The sequence below is a fragment of the Littorina saxatilis genome, linkage group LG14 (genome assembly GCF_037325665.1).
Source record: "Littorina saxatilis isolate snail1 linkage group LG14, US_GU_Lsax_2.0, whole genome shotgun sequence".
Lineage (NCBI taxonomy): Eukaryota > Metazoa > Mollusca > Gastropoda > Littorinimorpha > Littorinidae > Littorina > Littorina saxatilis.
Genome location: NC_090258.1, coordinates 58,393 through 82,100, shown reverse-complemented (window position 1 = coordinate 82,100; position 23,708 = coordinate 58,393). Strand labels below are relative to the sequence as shown.

The 23,708-nt window shown below is 46.7% G+C and overlaps 1 protein-coding gene and 1 long non-coding RNA gene across 2 annotated transcripts in view; one reads left to right on the top strand and one right to left on the bottom strand.

Annotated features, from left to right (window-relative positions):
- Positions 1 to 23,708, bottom strand: part of LOC138946627 (QRFP-like peptide receptor) — a 35,350-nt gene that overhangs the window by 6,743 nt on the left and 4,899 nt on the right. Inside the window, exons 3-6 of the mRNA XM_070318070.1 lie at positions 19,910 to 20,194; positions 18,924 to 19,048; positions 16,043 to 16,210; positions 15,355 to 15,477 (exon numbers count right to left, since the gene is read on the bottom strand). Coding sequence (XP_070174171.1) covers positions 15,355 to 15,477; positions 16,043 to 16,210; positions 18,924 to 19,048; positions 19,910 to 20,194 — 701 coding nt within the window. The remainder of the gene's footprint in view (positions 1 to 15,354; positions 15,478 to 16,042; positions 16,211 to 18,923; positions 19,049 to 19,909; positions 20,195 to 23,708) is intronic.
- Positions 10,801 to 11,912, top strand: LOC138946626 (uncharacterized). The gene is made up of 2 exons (XR_011449376.1): positions 10,801 to 11,016; positions 11,301 to 11,912. It is a non-coding gene; the product is annotated as an uncharacterized lncRNA (long non-coding RNA).

The window sequence follows — 23,708 nt, the reverse complement described above, 5'->3', positions numbered from 1 at the left end:
CGAGCGCCGGAAGCGCAGCTGTCGCGGACGACTGCTGACAAAAATCTAGGCTCAAACCGGATGGGACCATAGCAGGTCCACTAACCGGCGAGCCCACACTTCCGGCCGGAGCCAGAAGCGCAGCGGTCGCGTACGACTGCCGACGTAAGACAAGGCTCAAACCGAACGTGACAGTAGCCTGTGCACTAACCGGTGAACCTGCGCTTCCAGCCGGATCCGGAAGCACAGCTGTCGCGTACGACTGTTGCCGTAGGGCAAGGCTCAAACCGGACGTGACAGCTGTCTGTGCACTCACCAGTGAACCTACACTTCCGGCCGGAACCGGAAGCGGCGCTGTCGCGGGCGACTGCTGAAGTAGGGCAAGGCTCGAACCAGAAGTGACAGTAGCCTGTGCACTAACCAGTGAACCTACACTTCCGGCCGGAAACGGAAGCTCAGCTGTCGCGGACGACTGCTGACGTAGGGTAAGGCTCAAACCGGACGTGACAGCAGCCTGTGCACTAACCGGTGAACCTACACTTCCGGCCGGAACCGGGAGCGCAGCTGCCGCGGACGACTGCTGACGTAAGGCGAGGCTCGAACCGGACGTGAACGTAGTCTGAACACTAGCCGGTGAACCTCTACTTCCTGCGTGAGCCGGAAGTGTAAGGTAATGCTCGAACCGGACGTGACAGCAGCCTGTGCACTACCGGTGAACCTACACTTCCGGCCGGAACCGGAAGCGCAGCTGCCGCGGACGACTGCTGACGTAAGGCAAGGCTCGAACCGGACGTGAACGTAGTCTGAACACTAGCCAGTGAGCCTTTTACTTCCGGCCGAAGCCGGAAGCAGCTGTCGCGGGCGACTGTTGACGTAAGGCGAGGTTCGAGCCGGACGTGAACGTAGTCTGGATACTAGCCGATGAACCTCTGCTTCCGGGAACCGGAAGCGCAGCTGCCGTAAACGGCTGCTGCGAACACCAACCTTGCTGTGACCGGATCCCCGGAGGGACATGCACTGTTGCGCTACCGCAAGCGGAAGGCAACAAATGCCGGCCAGGAAGAGAAGAGGCAGGTCCCCACAGGGACAGTCCAGAAACGACACGGCGGCCAGCAGCCTGGTCTAGGGAAGACCCAGAGTCTGAAGGCACAGGCATCAAAAGACGCCAAGGAGAGACGGCCGCCTACCCCCTAGGCGGGGGGCAGAACTGGCGACGAAGTCCGCCGCGGCAAAGCCTCGCGAACGAGGGTATCTATCTCTGGAAAGAAGTAAGGGATAAGAGTAGACCCCAGAGCACTAGACTCTGGAGCCTAAACCGAAGTAAACCAACAGCCTTAAAGGCAAAAACGGACGACTGAGAGCCAGACGGCAAATTGTCCGTAGCAAATATAGGCCCGAAAAACGAAGTGATTCTTGGGCCAAAAACTACAAAGACAGAGATCCTCAAAAGGAAGAGGAGCTGAGGATTAGGGCTTAGCAGTGCCTATGCCCTAACCCTCAGCCTTAGCTCCCTCTAATTCTCATTGACGGCCATGTTAACGCCGGGAGAAAATAAACAAACAACTGAAACTAACACCGTCCGAACGGATTCAAAAACGTTTCAGAAGCAAGCAAGGAGGGCAGCTAAAACAAGCTTAGGAGCTACCAAAGGCAGCTAAACAACAAGCTATACAAAGAGTTAAGCGTCCGAGTACGGACGAAAAATTCAACATAGCAAACAACAACGTGCTAGCGAAAAATGGCGACCAAGAAGGAAGCCACAACCACTGAAATTAGCCAAGTCCGAACGGACGCAAACATTTCAGAAGCAAGCACGCAAACAAACTAACACAAGCGTAGTAGCTACCAAAGGCAGCTAAACAACAAGCTACAATTACAAAAGCGTTAAGCGTCCGAGTACGGACGAAACATCAACATAGCAAAAAGCCACGTGCTAGCGAAAATGGCGACCAAGAAGGAAGCCCAACAACCGCTGAAAACTTCAAAGTTTAACAAACGTAAGAAATTCTCAGCAGAAAACAACGAAAAGTCAAAGACTATAAAGGAATGATCTCACCAGCTGCAAAGCCAGCAAGAAGACGGGAGCCATGGCCTGTGGGTGTCAGCGGACACCAAAACAGCCAGAGCAAAGCCAAAACACGACCGTCCATCTCAAGTGATAGAAGTCGATTGATGCTAATCACGTGTTATGCACCAATGGTGACGTAGTCACCCACTAATGGGAGGCAACCGCGGGTGGCAAGTACCATGGTGCTGTCACTTTTTTAGTTGTGGTTGCTTCCCTTATACCTAGACGGGTAGCTTTTTTTTTCATGACCTGAGCATTTCGAAGTGTGTCAATGCTATTATGTGATTCGGAGTAAGAATATGTAATTTAATAACATTTTAATTTCTGTAGAAGGATCTCGTGATCCACGAGGTCAAAAGCTTTTTTTAGGTCCAAGAAAACATCACCAGAAATGTCTAACCTAGTAATGGATGAGTACCATGAATCAGTTAATCTGGCAAGGGCAGTGTTACATGAATGTTGAGAGCGAAAACCAGACTGAAGTTGATGCAAGAGATTGTGGTCCTCCAAATAAGTAACCAGATGTTTTTGAACATGCCTTTCAAGAGGCTTAGATAATACAGATAACAAAGATATAGGTCTAAAATCATTTAAGTCTTGAGAACCTTTTTTCTTTGGCAAAGGTATGACTTTCGCTTTTTTACATTCTTTTGGAAAATCATTGTGTTGAATACATAAATTATAAACATGAGTCAGAGACTCTACTATATATAAGGAGTAGACAATTTTAATAATTTATTACTTATTCCATCAAGTCCGGAAGACTTTTTATTTTCTAACCTTGCTATGTACTGGCCAACTTCATGGATGGCCATGATCGGAATAACAAACGCATCCGTGTTTCTTAATTTTTCATGACAGAACATCTGCAAGCGTTCACAACAGGAATGTGTTTCTGTACCTGGAGATTTTGAGTGAGAATGTACCAGTGATTCAGCAACGGACAAAAAATAATCGTTAAAGTCGTTGGCCTTTATATTCTGAGGAATACTACTATTTTTTGAGGAGTTGCCTTTTAAAAACGTGTTGAGGGCGCGCCAGACTTTTGAAACATCTTTGCTGTTACCCACAAGTTTATCAAAATATAATCGCTTCGAGTTTCTCACAAGATTCTTTACTCTGTTACGCGCTTTTTTATAATCTTCAAATAATTTGTTTGTCTTTAACTGGTCGCGATACGCCATTGCTTCGATGATATTCAGGGAGGAAGTTTAGGATGTCTTACTCGTTTCCGCCTCACAGGTGCATGTCGATTTACCACATCGATAAAGAGGGAATACCAGGCTTCAAGTGCCTCGTTAGGATCAGTATAATTAAGCACAGAAGCAAAAGGTGTACAATTCAAATCATTTAAGAAGAGACCTTGATTAAAATGTTTAAAAGACCTGTATGAAATATATGTGTGACCTTTTCATACTGCCTTGGGTAACTTCATCAATTTGGAACAGCTTACAGGACTATGATCACTTACACTAAGGTCGGATACACAGGCACCTAAGACTGTGTCCGGATTATTCGTATAAATATGATCGAGCAATGTAGATGTCGTTGAAGTTACCCGTGTGGGTGACTTTACAAGCTGTTTAAGCCCAAATAACTGAGTAGTTGATTCCCAGCTGGGATGGGACTTTAACATGTCTATGTTAAAATCGCCAAGTAGCATAACGTCAGCATTGTGTTTGCTCTTATTATAAACATTGTCTAACATTTGTACAAAATGATCATACCACTCAAAATTTGCCGCAGGATTTCTATAAAGAAAACACACGAATTGAGGGGCCATTGATTTACTGGGTTTGAGTTCTAACCAAATGCATTCTACTGCGCTGGGTTCCAGGTCTATGCGTCTACGCGTAATGTGTTTAATTGAGTCATGAATATATACCGCGATTCCGGTCTGCCCTTGGATTTCTGGGTCTCGCCTGTCAACACAATAATCAACAATCGCGATATCATTATCGGAAACCCTGGAATCTAATCTTGATTCAGTAATACCAAATAAATGATAATTCGGAGACGCTTTTTCAAGGAAGGCACATACATCATAAACCTTATTATAGAGGTGATACACATTTAAATGACCAACACTGAGCATAATAAAACAAGGATAAACACACACAATGATAACTAACACATACACAATAACTGTTACGAAAAAAGCAAAACAACAACTGTCACGAAAAAAGCAAAACGACAGTCAGTTCAAACTATAAACACAAACAACAAATTTATGTCGGCAGTCTTGCAACACAATATGGTAAAGTCTCACAACAGCGTCACGCACCTCTGCGCTGACACTCGACTTGAATCAAACGAGCTCAGTCAGCCTGACACAAACACAACTCCGTTCAGGCGAAGCGGGCAGATTACACGGATTACGTGGCAGTCACCACTCACACACGCTGGAGGGAATATAGTCTTCAATCACGCCCTCGCAGATTTCCACATGAAACTTAGACAAGTGTTCTCCGAATGTTAGTGAGGATCCGAGTCAACACAGCACCACATTTCAATGTGCCAAGAGCAGTAACATGTAGATATCGACTGTCCGCTCAGTAACAATGGAACTTTTGTTTGTACGGTTCTGATACGGCTGAACACAGCCACTTGTTCTTAACAAAAGAGTGAAAACCACAAGAACACTACACTGTGACTTTCCGAGCCACACAGTCTGTATAGCACAACACGGCGATACGAACAGGAACAAACAGAAATAAATTGGGGGAATCAGTGAAAATGGTGCATAATGTGTAATCATATGAAAATGAGATGTCTTTCACACACACACACACACACACACACACACGCACGCACACACACACACACACACACACACACATATACACGCACAAAGCACAGTTACAGTTATACAAGGTGACAAGCACAATGCTAACTTATTTTTTTCTGTCTCCAGAACTAGAGTTTATGGGACATAACGTAGTTATAATTATGTTAAGGTGTGACACGCGCTATTTTACACTAACGTGTGAAGATGGGTCACTGTAGCTACATTGTTGCCTGCGGCATTGGCCACTGACTGTAGAATGGGGGTGGCGCCTGTTGCACAAAGGGGCTGAAGGCACTGTACATAGACGGGTGGAGCAGATGAGTGGGATAATGGGGTTGGTGGAAGTGGTTGTGGGGGCCAGGCGGCGCGTGAAAATACCCACTGGGGTCAAGAACTGGGAAGGGGTGAAACCACCTGTGGTGTGGCGGCAGGGTACCACCTGGTGCCAGCGCTGTGGCCTCAGTTGACCTAGGCGGTTGGCTGGGCTGCTCCGTTACGTAGTGGTGCTGGGGTCGATGGCTGGGCTGCTCGGGTACATACTGGTGCTGGGGGCGATGGCTGTGCTGGTCCGGTACACACTGGTGCTGGGGGCGATGGCAGGGCTGCACCGTTTCGTACTGCTGTTGAGGGCTATGCAGCGTCACGGCGTCCTGTGGAGGCTGCTGTGACATTGGTGGGTGTTGCGACCTTGGTGATAAGGGCTGCTGAGTGGACTGTGATGTCTCACCAATGTCGTGTGGCGAAGTTTGAGGACTGGACATGCGTTGTCCTTTCACAGCAGCAGCATATGATGCCACGGGGTTCTGCTGACGCTCCCACAATGCAGACTTCACTTCGCGCAAGAACAGTGACAGTCCTTTGGGTGAGTAATGAACACTGTCTGCAAGTATCTGGCTGTCGAGACATCCGTTTTCGTCAACCTTCCAGATCAACTGAAGAGACAGGAAGGTTACTTGTTCAGTGTTACGAAGCGGTTTACTCGTATTTTTGGTAATGTGTATTGTTGTAAATAGAATAGACTATAGCGATGGTCAGACATTGGAAAGGGCTATAGGCTGCATACCGTCACGTTGACCGCAGTTGAACCTTTGTGTAACTGACAAGGTTTTTCACGTGCAAGTAATGCAGGCGACAGCTCACTGGCAATGTCATAGCAAGAACGACTTTGGAAAATCAGTCGCCGTCAAGGAGCCAAGCTCGACTCATGTTTTTCGTAACACTTTAGCAGACGGGCTCCTGTTTTAGGTATCTGACTGAAGAAGGATGAAGACTGACGAACTTTCCCTATCAGCTTACATGATATCTTCCATTTTCATATTCATGCCAGGCCGGCGACTGTACTAAATCTTGGCTTTACACTCTTTTGAGTTCTGGGTTATATTTTCATGTCATGTTGTCGTATGTGAGAAGAGTGACTGTTTCTGTGTTTAATGTTATTGTGTAGGCCTAAGCTATTGTGCTACACTGCTTAAACATGTGAGGGTTTTACGTAACGTTTTCTTGGCTTTAGAAAACAGGAATTAACGTGTAAATAATTATATTGGCTCATGCAGCTTAATATGTTGGACGAGTGAGTATTTTTATTGTGCGAGTGAAAGAAACTAAAGACAAGTTGACTTATGGACTATAAACTTTACAGTGTTCCAACTGGGGGGTTTTCATCGCCGGAGGCTGAACTGAACCAGTCAACTGCGGCTTGGTGTACATGACCATGGCATGGAGAGCTGGCAGGGTTCTACAGTTAGCCGCCGAGACGGACTGGAAGGATCAAGGACTACGTCAAGCAATGGTTGCGGTGTCGTGAGGACTGGTGCACCCTTGTCAGTCGTCTGAAGGACTTACAGCCATACCAACATCTTGAAAGCCGAAAGATGGCAGTAGGGTAACGTACAGTAGAATACCTATTCGTCTTACCTGTTAAGCTGCTTTGTTTGAGCCAAAAGGTGTCTGCGTCTTGGACTGTAGAGTTTCTTGCGGTGTTGTCGGCCTAGAGTACTGGTCGAAGCCCGGAAATGATTTTGTGATGTAAAAAGCTTTGTAAACAATAATAATTAGTCTTGGCAGTGTCAAGATCCATTTAACACCAGGTTTTTGCGTGTGTGAGTGAGTGTGCGCTTGTGCCTTGTAAGCTACTGTAGCGGACAACTAATCAGATTACATTCCAGCCTGTAAACAAATACTAAATTTATAGAGTGGTGTAGAGGCATTTATGATTGTCTAGAAACCGGCCAATAAAGGACCATAACATCTGGCGCAATAAGGGCTATACCACTCCATAACATTCAGTGTTGCACAGAGCCTTCAGTCTGCTGTTAAAGTCCTTTATTTTCCGTGTCATTTTGTTCTGTCGTTGTGGGGGTATGGCTGCGACATAGACACAGGATGAAGGGAAGTGCTTTTTGACTGCTGAAAGCAGATTAGCAAAACTCTGCACAAAGCTATCTAAGTCTCCCCTACAGTCATTTGTCCCGACATTTAACACAACTTTCTTCACTGAGGGGTGAGTGCCGCTGTCAATGACAATTGTTGTCAGGCGTTGGGTCGTGGTGCCTCGTAGAGTCCTGATCTCTGTAGCACCCGACCTGTTCAGACGCTTTTTGGCAATGTTTCCCAGGTTTGAGTCCCCGAGCAGGAAGTGTGTGCAGGTGGGGGGGATACGGAGTGTAGGGGAGCGATCAGTGGCGTTAAGAGCGACCGGGAACTGGTCACGGCAGAGCTCATGGTCAGCAGACTGACCGTTTTTAGGAGGGGGCGTGGTCGAGTCCTCGTCGTCAGAAAGGGAGGGCGCATATCGCCCCTTATTCGTGGTGATGGCAATGGCTTGAACACCGGACAGGGAAGGGCGAGAATCTGGAGGGGACGTTTGCTGAGAGGAGGATTTGTGTTGCTCTTTCTCAACCTTTTGTAGTTCCCTGACTTTGTTTTCTAAGGCTTGGCATCGTTTTTTCATAGAGTCGCGTTCTTTATTGAGCTGTTCTACTGCCTCCTTCAGCTCTGCCACCTCTCTGTCACGATGCTGTTTGTTGGCAAGGATCTTTCTGTCCAGCTGAACTTTCATGTCTCTCATTTCCAACATGAGTTTGGCCACCAGGTCACTTTCACCACAACTACTACTGTCAGTTATGTCGACACTGTCTGAACCATCAGCTGTACAGATGCCCGGCCCGCCGCCGCCCGCCGATACGCTGGTTGGTGTGTCACCAGTGTCAGCAGCGGCGGCAGCAACAGTGGCGTCGTTGTCAGTGGTGTTATGGACAGTACTGTCCGCACTAGTTGCTGACGAAACATTATCTTCGATGACAGCAATAGTGATAGCCTGGCTGACATCAGTGTTGACTTCATCGGTACTTGTTGCACCAAGACTCTCGTCGTCGACGCTGTCGGCGAAATTTGTATTTGTACTAGCAGCACCAGGTGTCTCGTCTTCGGCTCTGTCTGCAACGGTGGTACCGGTACTAATTGCACCAGGTGTCTTCTCGACGGCAGCAGCCATGACGTCACTACTGTGAGTACAGTCTGTGCCTTCGCTGACTTCAGACGTGGGTAGCATCAGGTTGGCACCTCTGTATACCGGGCTGTTCTCGTCGATTGCATCAGAAAACTCCAGGAGTGTATGGACAACACCCTGCAAGCGCCTGAAGTCATCCTCCACCCCGTCACGGCATTGCCTTCCCTGCACCAGGAACGTGCAAGTGGTTGGATAAAAATGTATGACAATAAGTTTTTCACATGAAAAGTGCAGACGTATAGACGTCTGGATAAGAGCTGGTGGCAGTTTTCCAATGACTATGGCCGTGTCATCGTATTCACAGGCAAGTTGTTGAAGCTTGCCATCGACTGTACGGGAATAATCGACCCAGCTGGAGGAGTACACGTGTGATGGCAAGTCGATCATATACCGGTACCTCAGAACAGCTCTCCATACCGGCATGAATTGTTTCTCACACTTGAAAGTTTTTTCATTGGGGTCTTTCTTGTGTTCGATTTTTTCAAGAGACTTGCTCAGTTGTGAGCGAGTAATAACTGACATGATTGCACAAACTCATACACTGATAAAACCCCTTTGACATAATCTACATATAGAACATGATTGGCAGCAGTTTTTGATGGAGACACTTGAAGAGATTACTGCGGGGTGAGCCTCGCCTCGCGGCGTGATAGGCGTTGAGGCATTAACGTCACATCACATCACTGACGCGTGTACACTCCAAACAGCTGAAGAAACACAATTCCGAACAAAGCAAATTCACAAAAAGTCACAACACTTTTCTCATTCATAGTCTTTGCACTTGTAAAGCATACATAATAAAAGTTCGTTGATTCACCTAACTGCACATACCAAACTCACTTGGTAGAAGATTCACAAGCAACAGTGAGATTTCAACCAGTGCAAATTCAGTTGTGACTTTCCACAGGACTGCAGGAACATTCCTATCTCTGGCACCCCCAGTCCACAGCTACAAGATAACAGTGCCAGCCAGTGATTAATGACATGTGTTGTCCAGGGCGCGAATACTCACACAAAAAGAACAAAGAAATACGTTTGTATCTTCGAAGAAAAATGAATTCACAAGTATATCTTTTATATGAAGAACATATGCACTGTTATATCCTTGCACAGCAATTTTTGGAACTTGAAGTACAGTTAAACTAGGTAAATTCCATCGAAATCCGCAGCTCTCGCAGGGCACGTCCGTACCCTTTGAGAGAAGAAGAGAGACACCCGTGAGATAATAATCGTTCAAATCACACGTGTGTATATCATGTGAATGAGGTCATGTCAAGCAAATCTGGCAGGGACCTGTTTTTCTGCAGAGCTACCACCACCACCACCGCCACATCCGCCTCTCATGTCACACCCACCATCTGCGGTCCTGAGGAACCAGCGTCGGACAGCTTCCTGCCTGACAGAAAGTTGTCTGCAGAGGTGTAGCCAGCTTCGGAAAGCTTCCTGCCTGACAGAAAGTTGTCTGCTGAGGTGTAGAGGAACCAGCGTCGGACAGCTTCCTGCCCGACACGTGGCTATCTCGACCTGACTACTCCATTCTCCACGTGGCTATCTCGACCTGACTACTCCATTCTCCACGTGGCTATCTCGACCTGACTACTCCATTATCCACGTGGCTATCCCGTCCTGACTACTCCATTATCCACGTGGCTATCCCATCCTGACTACTCCATTATCCACGTGGCTATCCCGTCCTGACTACTCCATTCTCCGCGTGGCTATCCCGACCTAACTACTCCATTATCCACGTGGCTATCTCGACCTGACTACTCCATTCTCCACGTGGCTATCCCAACCTGACTACTCCATTCTCCACGTGGCTATCCCGACCTGACTACTCCATTCTCCACGTGGCTATCCCGACCTGACTACTCCATTATCCACGTGGCTATCTCGACCTGACTACTCCATTCTCCACGTGGCTATCCCGACCTGACTACTCCATTCTCCACGTGGCTATCCCGACCTGACTACTCCATTATCCACGTGGCTATCCCGACCTGACTACTCCATTATCCACGTGGCTATCTCGACCTGACTACTCCATTCTCCACGTGGCTATCTCGACCTGACTACTCCATTCTCCACGTGGCTATCTCGACCTGACTAACCCATTCTCCGCGTGGCTATCCCGACCTAACTACTCCATTATCCACGTGGCTATCCCGACCTGACTACTCCATTCTCCACGTGGCTATCTCGACCTGACTACTCCATTCTCCACGTGGCTATCTCGACCTGACTACTCCATTCTCCACGTGGCTATCTCGACCTGACTACTCCATTCTCCACGTGGCTATCTCGACCTGACTACTCCATTATCCACGTGGCTATCTCGACCTGACTACTTGTGACAAACGGATTTGCACATAATGTATATTGGAGTTATGTGACGCAGGTGTACAAAGTTCCATGGGCCACGAACTTTGAGTAGACACCGCACGGTAAAACGTCGTTGACGCAATGCGGTATAGTCACGAGTGGGATGTGACCAATCAGAGAGGAGTATTGACTGAGGTCACGTTTGTAGATAGATTAGACAGCAGAGCTTTGCAGACTATCGACAGGAGAAGAAGTGTCTCCTGATTGTAAAGTTTCTCACCGGGCGCTGGAGGTCGTTTGGGGACTCGTGCCGCGGTATTGAATCGGTAGATTCAGCTGCTGTGTTTACAGGTATTTATTGAATTGATATTTTGCTCGGAGATATTATTTTGCTCGGAAATATTGACTTGAGAAATGACCGGGAGAGTCATGTGTGAATTAGCTGAAAAGTGTGCGTTGATGTCAGCCATTGTTGAAAAGGGAATGTTTACATGTTTTTCGGAAATGAAGTCGCTTATGAGTTAGCGGGTGTATATACTGTAACCGCATAAGTTAGTTGACGGTAGTGATAAAGAATGTCATAAAAGTTTATTCAAGTATGGAGACTTATGGTAGTTTAAACTTGTGTATTTTAGCATCCCGGGCCGAGTGGGTCGCGGAAGTATCCCGGGCCGAGAGCAGTCGCGGAAGTGGGAACGAGACGGGAGGTTCTGCCCTTACGCCCGAGCCGTGAGCTGTGGGGAGTGCTGGAGGGGAGACAGCGTGAAGCGCTGTAAAACGGGAACCCCGTCCCCATTCCACCACACGAAGACGGTTTGTGTGGGTGGGGTGGAGCAGTGCGTGCCACTGAATATGTGAGTACGACTGGGAGAAATTAACCAGCGTGATAGCTGTACGGAGATACGTTTCCCAAGTGAACAACCACGAGACGTCGAGCGTCGTGGTTTTTGTCATCTGTGTGTAACAGAAGTGAATATTGACAGAAGTATTGCTTGAGGCAATGACTTCGTGTGTATTGAGACAGACAGGTTCTCACGGAACAAAGCTTAAAGTGTTTTACGTGTGTGCACGGGAATTGTAGACTGCATGACAAAATAACATGTATGTAATTTTGTGCAGTTAGATTTCTGTGTGTTAACAGAAATAGAACTTTCATGTGGAGTGAAAGTGATCTGTAGAATGGATGTATAATAATATGTTTATGTTGTGTTATTGAACATTCTAATAGAGGTGCAGGGGCAAAGGGCTATACTGTGTTCTTGTCTTTGTGCCTGGTTGGAGTGTTGTGTGTGTGTGTGTGTGAAGGCTAGATAGTAAACAGAGAGTAGCACGCACAATTTCTGATAGGAGTAGATATACATACATACAGACATACACACCGAAATTCCAGCCGTAACACTACTCCATTATCCACGTGGCTATCCCGACCTAACTACTCCATTATCCACGTGGCTATCCCGACCTGACTACTCCATTCTCCACGTGGCTATCCCGACCTGACTACTCCATTATCCATGTGGTTATCTCGACCTGACTACTGCGGTAAAGCTAGACACGGTATGATTCCATTCTCCTCGTGGCTATCCCGACCTGACTACTCCATTATCCACGTGGCTATCCCGACCTGACTACTCCATTATCCACGTGGCTATCCCGACCTGACTACTCCATTATCCATGTGGCTATCTCGACCTGACTACTGCGGTAAAGCTAGACACGGTATGATTCCATTCTCCACGTGGCTATCTCGACCTGACTACTCTATTCTCCACGTGGCTATCTCGACCTGACTACTCCATTCTCCACGTGGCTATCCCGACCTAACTACTCCATTATCCACGTGGCTATCTCGACCTGACTACTCCATTCTCCACGTGGCTATCCCAACCTGACTACTCCATTCTCCACGTGGCTATCCCGACCTGACTACTCCATTCTCCACGTGGCTATCCCGACCTGACTACTCCATTATCCACGTGGCTATCTCGACCTGACTACTCCATTCTCCACGTGGCTATCCCGACCTGACTACTCCATTCTCCACGTGGCTATCCCGACCTGACTACTCCATTCTCCACGTGGCTATCCCGACCTGACTACTCCATTATCCACGTGGCTATCTCGACCTGACTACTCCATTCTCCACGTGGCTATCTCGACCTGACTACTCCATTCTCCACGTGGCTATCTCGACCTGACTAACCCATTCTCCGCGTGGCTATCCCGACCTAACTACTCCATTATCCACGTGGCTATCCCGACCTGACTACTCCATTCTCCACGTGGCTATCTCGACCTGACTACTCCATTCTCCACGTGGCTATCTCGACCTGACTACTCCATTCTCCACGTGGCTATCTCGACCTGACTACTCCATTCTCCACGTGGCTATCTCGACCTGACTACTCCATTATCCACGTGGCTATCTCGACCTGACTACTCCATTATCCACGTGGCTATCCCGACCTAACTACTCCATTATCCACGTGGCTATCCCGACCTGACTACTCCATTCTCCACGTGGCTATCCCGACCTGACTACTCCATTATCCATGTGGCTATCTCGACCTGACTACTGCGGTAAAGCTAGACACGGTATGATTCCATTCTCCTCGTGGCTATCCCGACCTGACTACTCCATTCTCCACGTGGCTATCCCGACCTGACTACTCCATTATCCACGTGGCTATCCCGACCTGACTACTCCATTATCCATGTGGCTATCTCGACCTGACTACTGCGGTAAAGCTAGACACGGTATGATTCCATTCTCCACGTGGCTATCTCGACCTGACTACTCCATTCTCCACGTGGCTATCTCGACCTGACTACTCCATTCTCCACGTGGCTATCCCGACCTAACTACTCCATTATCCACGTGGCTATCTCGACCTAACTACTCCATTCTCCACGTGGCTATTCCGACCTGACTACTCCATTCTCCACGTGGCTATCCCGACCTGACTACTCCATTCTCCACGTGGCTATCCCGACCTGACTACTCCATTATCCACGTGGCTATCTCGACCTGACTACTCCATTCTCCACGTGGCTATCTCGACCTGACTACTCCATTCTCCACGTGGCTATCTCGACCTGACTACTCCATTATCCACGTGGCTATCTCGACCTGACTACTCCATTATCCACGTGGCTATCTCGACCTGACTACTCCATTATCCACGTGGCTATCCCGACCTGACTACTCCATTCTCCACGTGGCTATCTCGACCTGACTACTCCATTCTCCACGTGGCTATCCCGACCTGACTACTCCATTATCCACGTGGCTATCTCGACCTGACTACTCCATTATCCACGTGGCTATCCCGACCTCACTACTGCGGTAGACATGGTTAGAAAGAAGGAAAATTAGGTTAACCTCCCAACCAAGAAACTAGTCATTTGGATATGAGGAAAAGCGAATGCTGCGGCAACTCACCTTCGCCTTACGTTACGACTCGGAAATTATCTGGAGCTCTTCTTGCATACACATTCAATAAAATTATAAATTCCGTCGATTCCTTTGTGACCTTGAAATTTTGTTGAAGGTAAAGTCTAGAGGTCATCAAAATCTAGCAGTGGGTCTAGTTTAAAAGGTATAGCTTCAAGAATAGCCGAGTAAACCCCAACGTTCCTTTTGTCGTCCGGCCACTTTACTATCACATGTTGACGCGTGTCTGTGTGGCTACCTTCATGAAGGCGAGGATGACGTGTCTGTGTGGCTACCTTCATGAAGGCGAGGAAGACGTGTCTGTGTGGCTACCTTCATGAAGGCGAGGAAGACGTGTCTGTGTGGGTACATTCATGAAGGTGAGGAAGACGTGTGTGTGTGTGTGGCTCCCTTCATGAAGGCGAGGAAGACGTGTCTGTGTGGCTACCTTCATGAAGGCGAGGAAGACGTGTCTGTGTGGCTACATTTATGAAGGTGAGGAAGACGTGTGTATGTGGCTACCTTCATGAATGGCGAGGAAGACGTGTGTGTGTGGCTACCTTCATGAAGGCGACAAAGACGTGTCTGTGTGGCTACCTTCATGGAGGCGAGGAAGACGTATCTGTGTGGCTACCTTCATGAAGGCGAGGAAGACGTGTGTGTGTGTGTGGCTACCTTCATAAAAGCGAGGAAGACGTGTGTGTGTGTGTGTGTGTGGCTACCTTCGTGAAGGCGAGGAAGATGTGTCTGTGTGGTTACCTTCATGAAGGCGAGGAAGACGTGTGTGTGTGTGGCTACCTTCATGAAGGTGAGAAAGACGTGTGTGTGTGTGTGGCTACCTTCATGAAGGCAAGGAATACGAGTGTGTGTGGCTACCTTCATGAAGGCGAGGAAGACGTGTGTGTGTGGTTACCTTCATGAAGGCGAGGAAGACGTGTGTGTGTGTGGTTACCTTCATGAAGGTGAGGAAGACGTACGTGTGTGTGTGGCTACCTTCATGAAGGCGAGGATGACGTGTCTGTGTGGCTACCTTCAAGAAGGCGAGGAAGACGTGTCTGTGTGGCTACCTTCATGAAGGTGAGGAAGACGTGTGTGTGTGTGTGTGTGTGTGTGTGTGTGTGTGTGTGTGTGTGTGTGTGTGTGTGTGTGTGTGTGTGTGTGTGTGTGTGGGTGGCTACCTTCATGAAGGCGAGGAAGACGTGTGTGTGTGTGGCTACCTTCATGAAGGCGAGGAAGACGTGTCTGTGTGTAGCTACCTTCATGAAGGCGAGGAAGACGGAGGCGGCACGGCGGTTGAAGGTGACGTAGACGATGATGTTGGTGACCGCGGTGGAAAACATCAAGAGCTGACAGATCTCATACCACAGCCACATGTCGCCCTGTAACACACAAACCCACACACACACACACACACACACACACACACACACACACACACACACACACACACACACACATACATGAAAAGCTGATCTCATACCACAGCACCATATCGCAATGTAACACACACACACACACACACACACACACACACGTCACACACACACACACACACACATACATCAAAAGCTGACAGATCTCATACCACAGCACCATATCGCACTGTAACACACACACACACACACACACACACACACACACACACACACACACACACACACACACACACATCAAGATCTGACAGATCTCATACCACAGCCACATATTGCCCTGTAACACACACACACACACACACACACACACACACATACACACACACACACACACACACACACACACTGTCATACACAAACACACACACAAGAGACCTTTGTGACGTAGGCCACGATGTGCAGTAGGTGTAGGGGGAGATGCTGCACGATAAAACAGTTACCCCCCCCCCCCCCCCCGCGCGCAGACACACACACACACACACACACACACACACACACACACACAATAGACCTTTTTGACGTAGGCCACGATGTGCAGTAGGTGTAGGGGGAGATGCAGCACGACGAAACAGTCCGCCAGTATCATCACCATCCTCACCACGCGACAGTCTCGTTTCTTCACTGCCGCGCCCTCTATCGGGTCCTTGGCGCACCTCACGTGGTACATGTGTCGTCTGGCCTAAACGACAGAACACGGACAGTGCCTCAGGACAAATTTAAACCATCAGATTCTGTCAAACAAATAATGTTATTGCGCAAGCAAAATTGCTTTACAAGCTTAATTAAGGGATAAGGATAAGATTTGTTGTAGTCCTGTGAGGTTACCCTCAAGGAAATTCGGGCTGCTTTTTCTCTCGGTAAAGCGAGCTGCCAAACAGTATACAGCGCTAACCATTTTTACATTTAGTAAAGTTATGACTAAATGTTTTAACATCGAGGGGGGAATCGAGACGAGGGTCGTGGTGTATGTGTGTGTGTCTGTGCGTGTGTGTGTGTTTGTGTGTGTGTGTGTGTGTGTGTGTGTGTGTGTGTGTGTAGAGCGATTCAGACTAAACTACTGGACCGATCTTTATGAAATTTGACATGAGAGTTCCTGGGTGTGATATCCCCGGACGTTTTTTTCTTTTTTTCGATAAATGTCTTTGATGACGTCATATCCGGCTTTTCGTGAAAGTTGAGGCGGCACTGTCACGCCCTCATTTTTGAACCAAATTGGTTGAAATTTTGGTCAAGTAATCTTCGACAAAGCCCGGACTTCGGTATTGCATTTCCGCTTGGTGGCTTAAAAATTAATTAATGACTTTGGTCTTTAAAAATCTGAAAATTGTAAAAAAAATATTTTTTTTATAAAACGATCCAAATTTACGTTCATCTTATTCTGCATCATTTGCTGATTCCAAAAACATATAAATATGTTATATTTGGATTAACAACAAGCTCTGAAAATTAAATATATAAAAATTATTATCAACATTTGTGTTTCGAAATCAATTCAAAAACACTTTCATCTTATTCCTTGTCGGTTCCTGATTCCAAAAACATATAGATATGATATGTTTGGATTAAAAACACGCTCAGAAAGTTAAAACGAAGAGAGGTACAGAAAAGCGTGCTATCCTTCTCAGCGCAACGAATACCCCGCTCTTCTTGTCAATTCCACTGGGACTGCCTTTGCCACGGGCGGTGGAGTGACGATGCGACGAGTATACGGTCTTGCTGCGTTGCGTTGCCTTCAGTCTGTGAGTTCGACAGCTACTTGACTAAATGTTGTATTTTCGCCTTACGCAACTTGTTTTTTCTGCATGCGTGTATTCATGTTTCAAAGCCCTGAGACTGTTGCTTTGAACTTGGTTTCTTTATCGTGCGCATGCGTGCACACGGGGGTGTTCGGAAACAGAAAAGAGTCTGAACAACGTTTAATCTGAGCAATAAATCTGTCTTACTCTGTTTCAGGTTGATGTTGATGTTGAAAGAGATGTAGAAAACAGAGTGAGCCCAGAACAAGACATGCAGCATGATAGAAAGTAACATGGCGGCTCGCTGTGGACAACTCACAAGACATGCAGCATGATAGAAAGTAACATGGCGGCTCGCTGTGGACAACTCACAAGACATGTAGTATGATAGAAAGTAACATGGCGGCTCGCTGTGGACAACTCACAAGACTGGCAGCATGATAGAAAGTAACATGGCGGCTTGCTGTGGACAACTCACAAGACATGGATAGAAAGTAACATGGCGGCTCGCTGTGGACAACTTACAAGACATGCAGTATGACAAAAAGTAGCATGGCGGCTCGCTGTGGACAACTCACAAGACATGCAGCATGATAGAAAGTAACATGGCGGCTCGCTGTGGACAACTTACAAGACATGCAGTATGACAAAAAGTAGCATGGCGGCTCGCTGTGGACAACTCACAAGACATGCAGTATGATAGAAAGTAACATGGCGGCTCGCTGTGGACAACTCACAAGACATGTAGCATGATAGAAAGTAACATGGCGGCTCGCTGTGGACAACTCACAAGACTGGCAGCATGATAGAAAGTAACATGGCGGTTCGCTGTAACATGGCGGCTCGCTGTGGACAACTCACAAGACATGCAGTATGACAAAAAGTAGCATGGCGGCTCGCTGTGAACAACTTACAAGACATGCAGTATGACAAAAAGTAGCATGGCGGCTCGCTGTGGACAACTCACAAGACATGCAGCATGATAGAAAGTAACATGGCGGCTCGCTGTGAACAACTTACAAGACATGCAGTATGACAAAAAGTAGCATGGCGGCTCGCTGTGGACAACTCACAAGACATGCAGCATGATAGAAAGTAACATGGCGGCTCGCTGTGAACAACTTACAAGACATGCAGTATGACAAAAAGTAGCATGGCGGCTCGCTGTGGACAACTCACAAGACTGGTAGCATGATAGAAAGCTGCATGGCGACTCGCTGTGGACAACTTACAAGACATGCAGCATGATAGAAAGTAACATGGCGGCTCGCTGTGGACAACTCACAAGACTGGCAGCATGATAGAAAGTAGCATGGCGGCTCGCTGTGGACAACTCACAAGACATGCAGCATGATAGAAAGCAACATGGTGGCTCGCTGTGGACAACTCACAAGACATGCAGCATGATAGAAAGTAGCATGGCGGCTCGCTGTGGACAACTCACAAGACTGGCAGCATGATAGAAAGTAGCATGGCGGCTCGCTGTGGACAACTCACAAGACATGCTGCATGATAGAAAGCAGCATGGTGGCTCGCTGTGGACAACTCACAAGACATGCAACATGATAGAAAGTAGCATGGCGGTTCGCTGTGGACAACTCACAAGACATGCAGCATGATAGAAAGCAACATGGTGGCTCGCTGTGGACAACTCACGTGGAAGCAGAGGAAGTAGATGACGGCGAGAGGAAGACAATAGTCCACCAGCAGGGGGAAGCCCACCAGGTTGGGTCTGAACGATGCCTGGGGGACACACGTCTTCCACGTCTTGCCCTCCATTTCTGTTAACACACAACACTACACCATGTTGGGTCTGTTAATACACAACACTACACCATGTTGGGTCTGTTAACACACAACACTACACCATGTTGGGTCTGTTAATACACAACACTACACCATGTTGGGTCTGTTAATACACAACACTACACCATGTTGGGTCCGTTAACATTTAACACTACACCATGTTGGGTCTGTTAACATACAACATTAGACCCTGTTGGGTCTGTTAACATACAACACTAAACAATGTTGGGTCTGTTAACATACAACACTACACCATGTTGGGTCTGTTAACATGCAGCACTACACTATGTTGGGTCTGTTATCATACATTAGACCATGTTGGGTCTGTTAACATACAACATTAGACCATGTTGGGTCTGTTAACATACAACACTACACCATGTTGGGTCTGTTAACATGCAACACTACACCATGTTTGTTCTGTTAACATACAACACTACACCATGTTGGGTCTGTTATCATACAACACACCATGTGGGATCTGTTAACATACAACACTACACCATGTTGGGTCTGTTAACATACAACACTACGCCATGTTGGGTCTGTTAACATACAACACTACACCCCTCTCCACACATACAGACACTACTCACTGTTCTCAACAACATACGGCACTCTGACGGACCTCTATACACACATACAGACACTACTCACTGTTCTCAACAACATACGGCACTCTGACGGACCTCTACACACATACAGACAATACTCTCTGATCTCAACAACATACGGCACTCTGACGGACCTCTATACACACATACAGACACTACTCACTGTTCTCAACAACATACGGCACTCTGACGGACCTCTACACACATACAGACAATACTCACTGTTCTCAACAACATACGGCACTCTGACGGACGCGGCGAGACTGGCAATCCAGATAAAGGCAATGAGATATCCAGCTTCCCCCCGGCTCTGACGATAGGTCCGTGACATGGTGATATTGCGATGTCTCACGAGAGTCAGGCCGAGAACGGACGCCATGTTGACAAAGAGGACGAAGGTTTGGGTGACCAGGACGCCTTGACAGAGGTCCCCCAGGAATGGCCTCCCTTCCTCCATGAAGTGGAGCAGGTAAATCTTCACTGGGATGGTCGCTCCTATCAGAATGTCTGTCAAGAAACACATATTGCTCTTCTTAACAAAATAGTGTTCACTGGGATGGTCGCTCCTTTCAGAATGTCTGTCAAGAAACACATATAGCTTTTCTTAACATAATAGTGTTCACTGGGATGGTCGCTCCTATCAGAATGTCTGTCAAGAAACACATATTGCTCTTCTTAACATAATAGTGTTCACTGGGATGGTCGCTCCTTTCAGAATGTCTGTCAAGAAACACATATTGCTCTTCTTAACAAAATAGTGTTCACTGGGATGGTCGCTCCTATCTCTGTCAAGAAACACATATTGCTTTTCTTAACATAATAGTGTTCACTGGGATGGTCGCTCCTATCAGAATGTCTGTCAAGAAACACATATTGCTCTTCTTAACATAATAGTGTTCACTGGGATGGTCGCTCCTATCTCTGTCAAAAAACACATATAGCTTTTCTTAACATAATAGTGTTCACTGGGATGGTCGCTCCTATCTCTGTCAAAAAACACATATAGCTTTTCTTAACATAATAGTGTTCACTGGGATGGTCGCTCCTATCTCTGTCAAGAAACACATATAGCTTTTCTTAACATAATAGTGTTCACTGGGATGGTCGCTCCTATCTCTGTCAAGAAACACATATAGCTTTTCTTAACATAATAGTGTTCACTGGGATGGTCGCTCCTATCTCTGTCAAAAAACACATATAGCTTTTCTGAACATAATAGTGTTCACTGGGATGGTCGCTCCTATCAGAATGTCTGTCAAGAAACACATATAGCTTTTCTTAACATAATAGTGTTCACTGGGATGGTCGCTCCTATCTCTGTCAAGAAACACATATAGCTTTTCTGAACATAATAGTGTTCACTGGGATGGTCGCTCCTTTGAGAATGTCTGTCAAGAAACACATATAGCTTTTCTTAACAAAATAGTGTTCACTGGGATGGTCGCTCCTTTCAGAATGTCTGTCAAGAAACACATATTGCTCTTCTTAACATAATAGTGTTCACTGGGATGGTCGCTCCTATCTCTGTCAAAAAACACATATAGCTTTTGTTAACATAATAGTGTTCACTGGGATGGTCGCTCCTATCTCTGTCAAGAAACACATATTGCTCTTCTTAACATAATAGTGTTCACTGGGATGGTCGCTCCTATCTCTGTCAAGGAACACATATAGCTTTTCTTAACATAATAGTGTTCACTGGGATGGTCGCTCCTACCAGAATGTCTGTCAAGAAACACATATTGCTCTTCTTAACATAATAGTGTTCACTGGGATGGTCGCTCCTACCAGAATGTCTGTCAAGGATCACATATTGCTCTTCCTAACAAAATAGTGTTCACTGGGATGGTCGCTCCTATCAGAATGTCTGTCAAGGATCACATATTGCTCTTCTTAATGTGACAGGGGAGGTTACCGCTCCTTTCACAGCAGACTCTGCACCCGAGTTGTTGGCCTTTAAGTCAACACCGGTGGATTGTGGAATTCTGTTTGTGATGGTGGTTTTCGATTGTCTGTATGTTCATGGAAACCTTCGGGTTTGCATAACAGTTTTTATGGGGCTAAGAAATTAGCCCTAACATTTTCAATCCTGTTTGATTGCACTTCGCCTCCCGAGGTGATCGTAGTGTTACGGCACTCGGTTACATTAACAAAATAGTGTTCACTGGGATGGTCGCTCCTACCAGAATGTCTGTCAAGGATCACATATTGCTCTTCTTAACAAAATAGTGTTCATTGGGATGGTCGCTCCTACCAGAATGTCTGTGTACCTTTTTTTCTGAAGGAGAGACAAAATACCAACTTTCAAATGCTAAATGATAACAGCAGCTATGGAGCAAGGCCTCCCAGACCCCCACCTGTCCAGTCTTTGCACCGCTGGCCCTAATCCTCACACACCCCTGGTGTTATAGCAATGTACGATACACTATGTTTCTAGTGTCTTTTTGCCCCTCCTCGTCACACACCCCTGGTGTTATAGCAATGTACGATACACTATGTTTCTAGTGTCTCTTTGTCCCTCCTCGTCACACACCCCTGGTGTTATAGCAATGTACGATACACTATGTTTCTAATGTCTCTTTGTCCCTCCTCGTCACACACCCCTGGTGTTATAGCAATGTACGATACACTATGTTTCTAATGTCTCTTTGCCCCTCCTCGTCACACACCCCTGGTGTTATAGCAATGTACGATACACTATGTTTCTAGTGTCTCTTTGTCCCTCCTCGTCACACACCCCTGGTGTTATAGCAATGTACGATACACTATGTTTCTAATGTCTCTTTGCCCCTCCTCGTCACACACCCCTGGTGTTATAGCAATGTACGATACACTATGTTTCTAATGTCTCTTTGCCCCTGCTCGTCACACACCCCTGGTGTTATAGCAATGTACGATACACTATGTTTCTAGTGTCTCTTTGTCCCTCCTCGTCACACACACCTGGTGTTATAGCAATGTACGATACACTATGTTTGTAATGTCTCTTTGCCCCTGCTCGTCACACACCCCTGGTGTTATAGCAATGTACGATACACTATGTTTCCAGTGTCTCTTTGCCCCTCCTCCTCCTCGGCATGGAAGGGCCACACAAATTGGGTCTCACATGTGCAGAGTCTTTTATGTTGTAATGGTTTTGCTGCTGTGTGGATGTACGGAATGGTTGGGAATGAGAAGTGTTTTCTACAAGTGTTTAAAAGACGTTTACAAGATTGTTTTTGTCAAGAATGGTTCTCCTTTTTAGAATGCAGTGAACGTTTCGACATTTATAATTGTTACAAAACATGCTTGGAAAAAGATAAATACATTGAATTAATCGAAGATATTAAGTACAGAGTTGCTCTTACTCGTTTCCGCGCAGGAGTATCCGAAATCAACGCTCACAAGTTTCGGTACGCACCAAACCAAACGACAAGAAACTGTCCTCTCTGTGCAGCTGATAAAGAAGATGAACACCATGTTGTATTTGTATGTCCTTTTTATCAAGACCTTCGAGCAAAGTATTTAAAAATCTCGAACTCTAAGACGCTGCAACAACAACTTGTGTATTTCTGTGGCAGTAATGAGGAAAATGTGATGAACAGCTTCAGCAGATTTGTGTTCTTCATGTTACAGAAGAGACGAACCCTTATAAATCAGGTTCAGTGACATGTCATCAGGGTTTTAATGTATTTGTTGAATTTTATGCGTGACTATAATTTATAACTGTGCAGATACTATTGCTGTTATTTTAACCACTATTGTAAGGGGCTGTGGCCTTAGACAATTAAAGATTTGTTCTTGATCTTGTTGTTGTTCTTGTTCTCCTCACACCCCTGGTGATATAGCAATGTACGATACACTATGTTTCTAGTGTCTCTTTGCCCCTCCTCTTTACACACACCTGGTGTTATAGCAATGTACGATACACTATGTTTCTAGTGTCTCTTTGCCCCTCCTCCTCACACCCCTGGTGTTATAGCAATGTACGATACACTATGTTTCTAGTGTCTCTTTGCCCCTCCTCCTCACACCCCTTGTG